Source organism: Cavia porcellus, unplaced genomic scaffold, assembly GCF_034190915.1.
Source record: "Cavia porcellus strain 051 isolate PalLab524CR breed Dunkin Hartley unplaced genomic scaffold, mCavPor4.1 scaffold_10, whole genome shotgun sequence".
NCBI classification, from domain to species: Eukaryota; Metazoa; Chordata; class Mammalia; order Rodentia; family Caviidae; genus Cavia; species Cavia porcellus.
In genome coordinates this window covers 25244823-25258909 of record NW_026947493.1, presented here as the reverse complement: position 1 = coordinate 25258909, position 14087 = coordinate 25244823, and the positions used below count along the sequence as shown (strand labels likewise).

Genomic DNA, 14087 nt, shown 5'->3' with positions numbered 1-14087 from the left:
GCAAGAAATGTTCAAACTGAAGACAGCTGATGGGAGGAGGGAATTCCAGAGGGAGAAAGGCCCTTTATAAGCCTAACCTAAAACGGAATGTAGTGTCTTGAGAACTTGGCTGCAGGCTGTGGACAGCAGGAAGAAACAATGACTGGCTCTCTAGCTATTCTGCAGGGGTAAAAAGAAAAGATGGGTTTTCAATTATACAACAAGAACAGGGTGCAGTAAGACCAGCCCACAGCATGACTATTTTTATTATTTTTTTTATAGTACAGACCTATTTTTTTTCCACTTAATTTGAAGCTACCACTTTTCAGATGTCTCAGATGACCTCTTCTGTTGAGAATTATCATAACATAAGAGGGTTGCTGGGTTCTGGTTGGATGGGAGGTAGGTAATATGTATTCAACAGCCTTCTAGAAGCCTCTGCTGAACACATGCAAATTGCACACTAAAGTACTTTTGAATGACAGCAGTTTTGTAGCGTTGGAGAGAAGTAAACCATCTGGAAATTCTGAACTTGATCACATTTGCAAACATTTGCTGAAAGGAAAGCCTGAGGAAGCAGACAGGAAAGTGACAGCGCACTGTCTGAAGGAATGAATGAAAAACCTACCAGCGAACACCACTTTACGCCGCACTGTGAGGTTGACGTGGCCTTGCTTGGCTGCTTGTTGCATAAGCTGGACCACGAGCTGGTGTGATTTCCCTATTACCGGTGTCCCGTCCACACAGATCAACTCATCGCCAGACCGCAGGCGACCATCTGTATCAGCAGCGCCCAGTGGTACAATGTGACCGATGTAAATCTGTGGAGTAATTGGATGATGGATGACATGTTGCCCTTTTGGATTACTCCTACACTGACGCCCTTCACATCTCCTGGAATAGTTCACTCCTTCGTTCCTGTCTGCACCCACACCATAGACATTCAGGAAGTACCCAGGTGTCCACAGCATTCTGTAGGTGCTGTGACCATTTTGAAACACTAGTGTCCTGCTGGGCTCCTTGCTGTTTAGCAGTGCTCTAGTGATGACTCATTCTTTCTTGTTTCCCTTGTAGACACATCTGATCACTTCATTTCTTCATCTATAAAAACATTTCTCCTTTCGTATTTACCTAAGAACCTCCTTTTCATAAAGCTCAACTAATTACAATAGTAGTATTACTTTTCCTTAAGGGTCCAGCAGTATTCCTAACAATAGGGCAGGCCCAATAAATGTTGTTAGATTAATTAATTAAACAAAATCTAATGTGACATTATGATTTCTGCAGTTTTTATATTTAATGACTTAACGCTGTAATTCTCAGTCACTAAACTTGACCTAAAATATTTCTGTTGCCTTGTTTTCTCAGTAAATAACAACACTACAATTACATTTATGCAATACTGAGCATTTATGAGAAACTTGGGGAAAACAGTGGCCAATGATAGGGCTCCTATCAGTGCTTCCTTTTACTAGTTCTGTAATCTTGGGCAAGTTAATTAACCTTTATGTGTCTTTCTGAATTTAAAAATGGAATAAATGCCCAGATTTGATAATGACAGAATGTCTATTGGAAGTCTTTAGCCCAAGGCTTGGCACATATTCAGTGGTCAATGTCAATGAATAACAGCTATTAATATCCCAAGCGAATCAGCAATACTGATATTTAGTTCTTTCTGCTCCTTTCAATGGAATCCTCCAGGTTATGCTGAACTTTTTAAAGTTCAGGCAGCTGAGGCTCAGGGAGGTTGCCTGTCATCCAACCCCTGTGCAGGTTCATTCCCTGCTTCCATACAGAGCAGGTCCTGCATTCTCTATCTCTTATTTGCCCAGGGAGGCGATCTGTGCAGCAGCTACCAACGTGCTGAGCGCCAGCCTGTGCACAGATCCAGCAGAGTGGTCAGACAGAGACCTTTCTTATTGCTCTCCATTTTGCTTTCTGTTTCTTTTTTCCTTTCTGGGGACCTCCAGGTGCCATGGGTGCTGTGTTCCATAAACATTAACACAAACTTTAGAAAGAATTCTGTCCCTCCTTCTTGGGAACAGAAAGAACCCCGCCCTGCCCACTCCGTCTAAATCCAGCAAGTCCATACTACTCAAGATAAAGAGTGGGTGCTGGATCTTAGCCCTGATCTAACCCTGGTGCCCTGTCACTACCCCTAATTTGCTTTGAAGTCTTAGCAGGCAGCGCTGCAGAGAGAAGGAAGCACTCACAGGTTCCCCCGGCTCATTTCCACCTAGAATTCTAAATCCGAATCCAGTCTCTTTCCTCCAGAGGAAGATGTCCTGTTCCTGGTAATCTGGAACTGCAGAGAGGGGAGAAGGAACACATTACTTCACTGATCAAAGGAATCATGCCACTAAGATAAACACAATTACAGGACCAACTCTGCTGACGTTTGAGCAGATAAAAGCTTTCCAACAAGGGCACAGAAATAAAAGGATGAGGATGAGTGAAATGACAGACGACACTCGGTCCATGCAAACAGTGAGAACAGTTGTTACTGAGCCTAGTTCTTCAAAGGACTGTCACTGCCTGACTTCTGCTAATCAAGGCCATGCTTTCCTCAGTGCTGCTGCAAGGAGATGGAGCTGAATGAACTTGATGATTCCTCAGCCAGAAGATAGGAGGAAATGATTTGGGTTTAAAAGAGTTTTTAATTTATTTCTAAGTCCCTTTCTTCTTTACTCATAACACTAGTAATTGGATTTGTTAGATAATTTCTGCCAAAAAACCATCTTACTTTCAAGGGCTGGGATGCAGCTCAGGGGTAGAACATTTAGCTAGCATGTAGAAGGTCCTAGGTTCAATTCCTGACATGGCAGAAAAAAGAAACGAAAATCCCACCATCCTACTATTTCCAAATACAAAGAAGTAGCCAATTTCCATATTTGTAAGATTAACAGTGCTGAGAAAAATTCTATATTAATCACACCTCAGTGTTAGGATGGCTGCTTTACTCCAGAATCTGCCTATGATATTTCAAAATTATTAGTATTAACTTTTAGTAGTAACCTGACATTTTATGTCAGTAATAGTCCAGGTATTTAAATGAAAAATCTCATTTTTAAAAAGAAATTTCTAGAAGAAAGTCCTTACTATACCCCAAATTTTTCTACATACCACTTTTTATTACTTTTCTAAGGTAATAAAAAGTGTTACTTTAGTTCTTAATATTTTCATGTATACTTAGGGTGCTTTATAGCCTACAAAGTATGACAGCTTTTATTTATGGAGAACAAATACCATTTAGTTCCAGTGAATCACAAGAGGAGATCTTAAAATACTGTTCTGTGTAGTTTCTGGTGTGTTTAATTGGCTTTTGGGCACAGGCCTGAAATTTTAATTCTTGTCTTCTCCAATTTTCTACAATGGGCTAGCAAAGAAGGTGACTCTTCAGATTTCATGTTGGCAAGAGTTGTCTCTGTGTAGTGACTCACCCAATATTTAGGATGCACAGTGAGTGAATGTACCAAGGGAGAGGAAATCACAACAGAATGAGTGGTTAAGTGCCAATTGGAGGACTCTGGACCTGAAATATAGATAGGTAGGTCTCTCTCTCTCTCTCTCTCTCTCTCTCTATATATATATATATATATATATATATATATATATATAATATTTTTTGCTTGAGTTACCTTAATGCTATGGCTGTAAATGTGTGCTTTTCATTCAATCTTTTTTATTATAATTGCTGAGCCTAAGCAGCAAAACACCATGGAACATGAAATCAGTTATATCACTAGACTCCCATAAAAACAATTGGAGAGTAATATCTTCTTGAGTACACGAAGGTAACAATATATTTTTTTCTTGTTTGAGTAGTTGGGTAAAAGGTATTTGCTGTAATAGCCTCATTGAGACAACAAATTAAATCAAGTAGTGTCTCGTCTTTGGTTCATCCAAGCAGGAAGATTATTACCCTAATAGACCATTGCTGCTTTCCAGCCAGCACTAAGCTGCTGGCAGAGCCCGTGAAGTCTGCAAGGATGCTGAGGTCTTCTGTGCGCAGGAAGGCCCTCTGCAGACTTCTAGCCTGGCTCCGTTTAACGTGGGGGGATCTGGCCACCCCATGGCAAGGCTGCACGGAGAAGGAACTGCCTTATGTTGCATGCTTAGCTGTCAGCTATCATGGTATGGGAGGTCACGGCCAGCACACTTACACTTATCACAGTTTAGTCCACAGGGGGAAAAAAAAAGCATATTTTCTTTTGAGAATCAGTGGGAAGTTGGGACATTTATCAAAAGATTTTTCTGTTGAAAAGATGCCCAATGACACTCCAGATGTTAAAGATACCGGAATGAGCTGGAAAATGTAGATACAAACACTGACACACATTTAGGATACAAAGAAGGTCTTTTGGTGCTTTACTTTTGGAGTTTTAACTATTTACCCCACTGCCAATTAGATGCTGTTTACTCAGGTATGTGCATTTGATGATACATAGTACTAAAATTATTAAAGGTTGTAAAATTTCTTTCGACACCATTCCTTTAAATGGTTTGTTAATTTAATCAGATCTTATTAGAATTAAGTTATTAGGAAGCAGTGGGATTAGGCTCTTTGATTTGATATCACTTTATTTTTGTAGTGAGGCTGATCTGAGAGAACTAAGAAATCGTGTCAAGTGGTATGAAAGTCCTCTCACAGGAAACCCTGTTAACAGCACAACTCCTTTTGGTAATGCCAATAATGACTCAATCAAGTAGCCAAAAGACTTTCTTTGATGGTTGGAGACAGTGGAGCCACACTTCTGAAGAGATGCCTTCAGGTGTCTCCATTGCTACAGACACACTAGCATAGCACACTTGACAAGGACATGCTTCTCATCTCATGCTGGCTTTGGGTTTTGCTTGGCCAACAAGAGCACAGACAGGCTGCCCTTCATGGCACTTTTTGTTCCCTCCCTGTCACCTCCCCAGACTCCCGACACATGGGCACATCAAACAGGATGGGTGATGATGGAGAAGTACAGGTTTGCAGCAGTGCCTTACTCTGACATTCTCCAAAATTCGTGGAACTGATTTCTCGCTCTCTTTCACCCTTGCTCAATCCCGGTGCAGGTGAAGGTGACATAGCTGGAATATTAATTTCACAGTTTTGCAAAGCTTAATGTATGTTGTTTCTCTCAGTTCATTTTAATTTAGCTGTGGTTAATAAGGTAATATGCAGTTCAGCTTTCAAAATAAAGGCCATGGCTGCCATGGATTCTAAGCCTTAGTTTGATTTCATTTTTTCTTCCTTTTTTTCCATTATGCTATACTTGTCAAAAAGTTAGACTTTATAATTATACCATTCAGAATTTCCTTTGACTCCCAGTAACATCTTAAAATTTTCATATTTAATTAGACTGTATAGCACATATTCTCAAATGACCTTGCCTCAATCATGGCATGAACTCTTCGTTTGTCTAAATCCTTATTACCTTTCTAAAAAAATTTAAGTATATTGGTCCCACTGCTATACTACAGCATTTATTTAAGGGAGTTTTTAAGGAAGTGGTTCTTGTACTATTTGTCCAGGTGAATTCTAGGCCGTTCACACCAGAATAGTCATATGTTTAAAGGCATAAATTACTGAATCTGTCCAAGATCTGAACAAACACACAAAGAACAAGTGTCATCATAGGTCTTAATATCTAGATGGTCATACAAGCTCCTTATATGTACTACAATAAAAGAGCTAGATGACCCACTCCAAATTGGTAAGTGTGACTCTCTAAAGCAGGACAGGCTTACAATGTTGGCTAGTGTGACATGACACCCAAAGTAGAAAATTCCAGAACATGAAACTTTGTCTCATTAAATGCTATATAGAATTACTTCAGGCTATGTGTACAGGTATATATGAATTATGAGTGTATTTTATGTTGAGTCATGGGTTCCAATCCCAAGATATCTCATTATATTTATGAAAATTTTTCAACATCTGAAGAAAATCTGAACTCCAAATCACTCTGGTACCTAGCATTTTGGGGAGGAATACTCAGCCCGTACTTGCATCTACTGCATGTGTAGGACATCGCAAAGGGAATGTCTTTTCTTCTGCTTGGCCTCCAGATACTTTCAGGGAGTGAATAGCTCCCTTTGCAGATTTGCAAGGCTTCGAGAGCATGGTAGCTTTTGGCCACACAACATACTTAACGTGAACTATGGTAGTAGGAAGGTGGTATTTCTCCTGCTGGGGGAAAAGCATGGTAGTCCCTCAGCAATTTTAGTCCCTTGTGCCCCTACTTTTGACTCTGACCTACGGGTGTAGTGGCCTTTCCTTCTCAGCCAGGAGTGCTGGGGCCTCACTCTCCTCTTTTCTTTGGCTCACAGAGCAGTTGTAGTTTCCCACCACAATCTTCAGTCACCAAAGGAACATGGCACAGTGATGGGCAAGAGGCTGGGCTGCCCCATTCCTCACCCAGCTGCTCTGTGAGGACCCTCCATGGGGGCCGTCTGAGGGGTGACCGCAGCTGGATCAAAACCTTTGCCCAGGGGAGGCAGGGACAGCTCTCAGCCCTTCTTCCAGTGAGGCCCCCCCCCCCATTCTCTTCCAACCCCTGACAACAAGAAAATAGGAGGGGAAGAAAGGGCCAGGAGGCCTTCCCAATAAGTCACACTCAGAACACATAGGGGCCAGCAATGCCCTGAACAAGGGCGGATCTGAGCCACCCAAAACTCCAGCAGTTCAGGAATTTCATTGGTCACGTACATGAATGCCACTTAGGGTGAGTAGTCTGTGGCAATCATTTCATAAGAAAAAGAAAGAAGTTAAGCATGAAGGGCACATGAGATTTATATATTTTATAAAAAAGGTAAAAACCAAAGAACACATAAACATTGTGCAAATAAGCAACATGCAAATTAGCCACTGTTGTTTGTTATTTCTTGAGGAGAATGTTTAGAAAGGCTGACAATTGTATACAAAACTAGCAGTATTTTTAAAAAACCAAGAGACCAGTAAGAAAGCCTGTAATGAAATTTACTCTACTGAATCAGAGTTGTTTCACAAGACACAAGTTCAGAGGGTGCCATGATCTCTCCTCAGGCAGGAATTAATGATACAGCAGCTCTTATCTGGCTCTGTTTTTGACTAAAGAGAAAAATCACTTTTTTTCCAAGGGTTGGTGCATAGGAAAGGCCTCTCTCGCGTCCTGTGTACCTGATGTTTGATGACTGGCCTTTCTTACCCCTTCCCCAAACTGAAGACATAATGGCATCTCCATGAATGTCTCACAGCATCTGCTTACTCTCCTGTTCTGATGTATGTTTACCTGCTTCCATTTTCAGGGTGCCACAGGGGACAATTGGAGGCCTAGGAGGGTCTGGGGATGGCAGGAGCCAGGGTTTACTCACGTCGGTTCTCATACATGCTCCTGGACTGGGCCCAGATTTTAAAAGGATCCGGTTTTTTCTGCCCAGAGCTGTCAGTCTGCTCAGCAGCAGGGGCCTCTGCGGGTGGGTACTCAGGGAGCACCTGCGCGCTGTGGCTTGGGGATGATGTGTGCAGGCTCCGGTGACTGGAAACACTGTGCTGAGAACTATTCTGGCTGTCTTTCCTCTCCAGTGGTTGCTAAAAGGAAGCAGGTGAGAGGGCCAAGAACAGAAGATTACTCTGGTTCTCTGAGTGAGTGTCCACCCAGTGTGTCTTTGTTCACTGCTTCTGTACATGCACACAGAAATACATCAACAGCATTTGGGCTTCCACCCTCCTCCATTAAGGCTAAATGCAGATAAATCCCCAAGTGACTGGCAGACAGATACCGGGGCAGACAACACAGACATAAGCACAAGCCACACTGTTCTTGGGGCAGCAGTGGAAAACAAATCCAATTTTCACTGTAGGTTCTCGGCTGAGACATCAGGTTTGTTCACTGCAAGGTGTATCAGTTTTAACACCCTCATGTCTTGACAAAAGTACACACCACATAATTCTATGAGTGGTTTGGTTGTAAGGCAATAATATCTAGAAGAAATACAATTGGACTAAAATGTTCGTTGGGACTTCATGTGCTATATCTGTTAATAATACAACATCACCTCCTCTCTAAAGGTTTGTCAGAGCCCAGGAGAAAGAGGTCTGAGCTTTAGACAGCCGGACTGCTCATTATGTGTGTGGTGTACTTACAGGCAGATAAGTACCTATCATGTGAAGAGTTTTTATAACTTCTGGCCAATTTTTCAGGCATTGCATTTCACCTTTGAACTGCTAATACTATTGGTAGAAATTCAAAATCAAGCTTTGTATTTGGGTTAACTTTGGAGGTCAGCCTTCTTAGACTTGTAACTAGTCCAGAGTATAAGCAATGTTCAAAGAGGAATTCCATTTAAATTTTAATACAATAAGCAAAATTCTGTTCATTTAAACTAGCTCAGCAAAACTTCTTGCCATGGTATGAAATGCTCTTTGAATGGTGACTATAAACAAAGAGCAAAACACACTGGGAGGAAAAATCCTGGGTGGGAAAAATGATTTCAGTTCTCCAGTAAAAGACTGTGGTTAGCCAGGTGTATAGATTCCCCAACTGAAAGTGAATGTCTTAGATCTCTGCCTTCTCCATCACTGTACTTGCTGGCTGAAGAGCATGGAAAGCATTTCAATCCCCTCTTACAAATCCTGTACACCTTACACTTTTAGAGCAATTCACAAGAAATTTGACATCAAATATTTCAGGTCCCTCAAGTTCTTCCACCGGGTGTTACAATCACTCCTCTCCAGTCTTCCGGTTCTCTCCTGGAGGCCTACCCCATCTTTCTTTTCCCTGCAATTCCACTGGACATTTCCACAATTTCTTTCATTTAATTCTCAGGTTCTTCCATTTCCTCCCCTTTCAGTCCTTGCTCTGAAACAAGTATCTGAAGACAGTTCAGGAAAGACAGAGGCGTCATTTGCTTTTGATTATTATAGATTTGACCACAGGTTTTGGCAAAGATTCAAAGTAAAAGAAAACTGGCCATGTGTTTAATGAAGCCAAAATGGGACATGGAAAATGATACTTGCTGTGTCAATAGAAGATTTGAGAACCTCGTTCTAAGCTTGGTAAAACTGTATGAGTAGCTGAATTCACTCAGAGGACAAACACCATCACAAGACCAAAGTGTTTGCTCAAGTGTTGGCATCACCTGGACCTGAGAGAGAAGAGCCTCAGCCAGCCTCTACATTTCCTCGCCAAGAGTGGACTCAGCTCTCAGGGTCAGCTGTCTGACCTCTCTCTAGAAGACCAGAACTGGCCTCTAGCTTCCCTGGGAAACATGCTGGAGAGTTTCAGGGTAAGAAAATGTTAAAGACAGACACAATACTATTCAATTTTGCATAGGCATAGGAATGTTTTTCCTTTCCAATTGTTTATTACAAAGGTTTATCATAAACCCTGGTGAGCTGCACCTGCTTGTGGTTGGTGGGAGCAGGTACCAGACGCACAGAGAGACATGGTGGGGCTTCTCTCTTAGCACTGCTTGTGGCTTTTAAATTTATAATGCACAGAGAATATTTTTATAATCAAGAGAAAAATTAAAGCCATCTTCATTTTGAAATGAACATTGGTAAATAGTAAATAGAAACTGTTACTTTTTGTTTCTGTTGGAAGGGTAGGGTATTGGAATTGTAAGAACAAATCATTCAATAAATAATGGACCTGTGCGTTTGCCCTAGGAGTCACTATGATTCCAATGTCCATCCTCTTTTGTTTTCTCAAATCAGATACCTGAGTGCCTAGTAGGTCCATCAGCTGTGAATTCATTCCATCAAGTCTCTAACCCTGAATTCTCATTGCCTTTGGGCTGAAACTGCACATACAGCAGGACCCGAGGACAGGCTCCGTGCTGTGCTGCTGTCTCCTCCTTGGGGTCACTCTGCAGTCCTGCCCCACTGCCTGCCTCAACATCTACTCCACTGGTTTTACTAAACTTGAGAAAATACCTTTCTGGCAACTCTGCCTCGCTGAGAGGGTCTGACGGAAATGGCTGATGCCCCCATTGCAGAAAATGCCTAAATGCTTTTCCACGCAGACCCACACATGTGGTAGGCACAGGGTGACATCTAGCTCAGGACAACAAATCTCTGCCACAGCGGATCTGGATCCCAAGTCTAACTAAAGAGATGGCTTGGCCATAAAGGGAGTGTGCAAGCAAAGCCGACTGCAAATACTCCGGTCATTCTTCAAATTATAACAGCCTCTGTCACCTCCTCAGTAAATGACTCATTTAGGTCCAATTTAACACAAAACGACAGATACAATCTGGAATGAGATTGCAAAATCATTTCTCAGTCAAATTGCACCTCTGAGTACCTCTTAAATGCCATCTAAACTTGGTCTCTCAATTTGGAAAATAAAAGTAAAGGGACATCCTGAGAACATCCTCCAAAAACTACCTCCACTACACTGCCGTGGGCTGGCTCACGCAAATGGTGTGTTCATGGGTTCCACACACCAACGTTTGCAAGATTTCTTGATTTTCGTCTTGGTAAGGTTTAGCTTCCTTTTATGTTCCTTTTCCAAATCAATTATGAAGACCCCTAAAGTGAAGATGCATCCTGTACTGAACACCTTGTTGGAACTCCGGGTTTTGTGAAGCTCTGCTCTGTGGTGTATATGTATAAAAGTTTCAAATATGACTTTTTATTGTCTGTGAATATGCTAAGTGTTTATGGTATTTCCTTTTATGTTAAAGCCCAGAATTGTTAAGGAGAAATGTTACATTTATGCATCTCCCAAATTAAAATCTTTCCTGGATTACCTCCCCAAAGGCTTGGACAGTGAAAGTAAACGCTCTCTGCACAGGGTCAAATCTGAATTGACTGTGGTGGCCTGACACCTCACCTTCCTAGGAGAGACAATGGCCCAAGGACAGGGAGCTATAGAGTTAAAGCACTCTCAAGCCTATTAAAGGAGCCCTGTACACACTAAGGACATGAACAGAGATGAGCCTGGTGCATCAAGGGAGCATATTAGACTGCACCCTTCTGCAGTGATCACGGAAATGATCAGACATTAACACATGTATTCACTCCAATAATGTATACCGATCATCCATCATGTATTGGAGTATAAGGGATAAAAAGGACCAAAAACAACACCTGGCCTCTTGCAAGTGAAACCTCAGTATGTATCTGATGTGTGGAGACAGACAGTAATCAATGATTGCTGTTGATAATAACGTACTACTGTCTGTTACAGGTAATCAGATGCCCATTGAAGAGCATTAATGGAGACAGCATGTTTTAGGTCCCCAAAACAAAGATGAGCTGGGAATATTTGAGACCCAAAAGGTCACATGGGCATAGCAGAGGGATGGGGCAGCATGAGAGGAACGTGGAGGCCTAATGAGGCAAGAGCCTTGTAGACTCTTGAAAGAGCTTGAATTATGTCCTAGTTGAAGAGAATCCACGCCCGAATTTAAGCAGGGATGACACAAGGGCCGATGTGTTTCTAGAGTTTGGTTTGGCTCCTGGGAGGAACAGGTTGGTGGGGAAAGCAGTAACAGGCCAGAAAGGAAGCGATACTTGAGTCCACTAAGCACGAGATGGCTCGTGTTAGCACAGGAGTAGTGATGAAGGTGAGGAGCAGCGAGGTGAAGACTTTTGGTGCCAAATCCAACAGGTGTCACTAACAGTGTGAAGGGAGAGAGGGGAAGGAGATCCCAAGACTGCATTGCAGAGAAGGCTTGGAAAGTGGTATCCCAGGTTGGCTTAGCCATCGCCAAAACTGTCATCACTGTGCTGGTATTTTTGAAGCAAGAATTTTATTTTTGAGTCTGAAATCACAGCCAACTAGAAAGAAGGAAATGGGCTGAATTTTAAAACCTCCATAACAGTTCCTGGCGATACATTGGCCATAAACTTGTATTGCAAGATCTTTCAAAAATAAACCTGTGCCAGCCTCCCTGAAATGAATGATTCTCATACTACATGCTGTCAGGACAGGAAAATTGGGAAGATACAGTGGTTTTTAAGACTTGGAAACAGGAGAAAAAAAAATCATCTCATCAGTATTGCACAGAATGGTTTAAAAATGGAGGCACTCACAAAGTGAATTGAAAATATTTGCTCAGAAGAGCAAATGAATACAGACAGCACTTAGGAGCTTAAATGATGAAAAGAATTCATGTGGCTTAAAAATGACAAGTTGATCCATTTTAAAGAGAAATTATTTACAGTTCACCTATCTGCCAAGACCCAAGGCCAGCACAGCAAATACATGGACAACAGGAGAAGTGCCAAGTACTGATGAGGTGTTAGACCAATGACAGCGAGGGTGTGCGAGAGCCAGGGAGTTGGAGTCCCAGCCAAAGCACAGGGCAGTCCTTCTCTCTGTCTCTTTCTTTGTGAATGAGGTCCATGTCAAACTGTTTATTCTAGAAAGATAGGTGAAAGTAGGTAACAGATGAGGAAGGCATCTACTGGCTATGAAATACATTTTGGTTCAAACAGTATCCTTTAAGGAAATCTAACACAAAGCCTGCAGGGGTTCTCTGTGGAGAACATGGATTGCTGTGGGCGGTGAGAAGCCAGAGGACAATCATGAGGAGTAAACACGTTCCTTCTCCCATCTCCCATCCTCAGTGACTTTGATAGCACCCATTACTGCCAGAGCTGTCAGATACAAGGTCTCCAAGGGAGGCCCAGGTGCAATGAGAGGGGAGGGAGGAGAGAGAAAGGAAGGGTTTACAGATCTGAGTGACCTGCTCAGGACCACTCAATGGGCACGCTGTCTATGAGCTCTCTGTGCCTCCCCTTCACAAGGCTCTCTAACGTTTCCAAAAATTTCCTTCAGGATCCGCAGCAGACATCACCTGCATGCAGAGGGTTAGAGGACAGTGGAACAGAACCCTATTGCTATTGCTATCTTACAGACAGCTATGGTTGCTAGGAGAGGTTGAAGCTGTTATCTTGCCCATCATCCATGACCTATGAAAACTCTGTGCGAGTTTTTCTTAGTAACTAAAGATCAGGTTCCTTAGCACAACATATGCTATATTTTAACTGATGAAAATATCTAAGTAAATAATGTGGTTTCCTATGTTGTGCTTGGTACCAGGAAACTTCAAAGAATTTCACAGCTGACTCAGCATTGAACACCTCGGGCCTTGGCTTTGTAAGACTCAATTTAGGTGATATGACTAAGAGCTAAGTGATTTTCATAATGTGTACAGTTATATTTTATATGTGTGCATTGTTTTGAAAGTCTGCTGATCAGCCTAATCTCCATGAGGTGAGGTCTGTGGATGTGGTTACTCTCTCTTTTCCTTTCTGTTCTGGTCCCTGCTGAAGGACACATTGCATGTGGCAGGCAGAAGCTACGCAGGAAGCACTTGATGGAAGGAAGGTAGAAAAGATTTTGGTAAACTCTGACAATGGATCCTTTGTTAAAAGGAGTTAATAAGTTAATTATTTGTCAGTTGTAAGAGGACAGATGCTGGGAGCACTGCCTCAAACCAAGCCTGGACCTTACAAGTTCTTAATGCTAGTTTGAGAAAGAAAGAGAAGAGATGGATAAGCAAGCGGACAGAAGATGGACACATGGATGGGTGGACATGGCAAGGGGATGGATGGATGGATGGATGGATGGATGGATAGATGGATGGATGGAGAGGCAGGTGAAGAAAAGGAGCAAGGAAATGTTGAAAAATCAATGAGTAGGAAAACACAAGTGGCTATGACTTGAAATTCAAGGTTTGGAGTGATATTTACAGTTTCAAAGTCTCAGAAATAAGATCCTTCTGTGTGATTTTGACTGACGGTTTCAGTTAAATAAGTTTCCAGTCAGGATGATTAAGTTGGGCCACAGAATCAGTTTGTAGAGGTTTAAACCTTGACAGCAAATATGTCTTACTTTGGTCTCTGTCATCTGGCAGAAAAATCCCTGATGCCATAAAAATCCAGGTATTAAATTAATAAAATTTTATTAAGATACTGCCACTGTCCCCAGTGAGTACAGAAATCACAAAAATTCAACATTTAAACTAAATCTAGGAGGTAAAATTTCTTATTAGCAGTAACCTGTGAGGACTATCTTGGAGGGGAAACAAGATAAAAAGATAAATACTTCTGTATAATAAAAACTCACCTGATTATCAAAAACACTTGGAAAGGAGAAAAAGGTGGGAGAGCACAGGAAGCT

At 41.9% G+C, this 14087-nt stretch overlaps 1 protein-coding gene across 25 annotated transcripts in view; it reads right to left on the bottom strand.

The window, feature by feature from the left end:
* Positions 1-14087, bottom strand: part of Magi1 (membrane associated guanylate kinase, WW and PDZ domain containing 1) — a 589708-nt gene that overhangs the window by 20389 nt on the left and 555232 nt on the right. For 17 of the 25 annotated variants that reach the window (XM_063257099.1, XM_063257101.1, XM_063257105.1 and 14 more), the window contains 4 exons: positions 7324-7540; positions 4975-5058; positions 2193-2284; positions 608-800 (listed from right to left, as the gene is read on the bottom strand). In XM_063257099.1, coding sequence (XP_063113169.1) covers positions 608-800; positions 2193-2284; positions 4975-5058; positions 7324-7540 — 586 coding nt within the window. The remainder of the gene's footprint in view (positions 1-607; positions 801-2192; positions 2285-4974; positions 5059-7323; positions 7541-14087) is intronic. The other 8 variants (XM_063257109.1, XM_063257110.1, XM_063257111.1 and 5 more) reach the window with 1 other exon arrangement.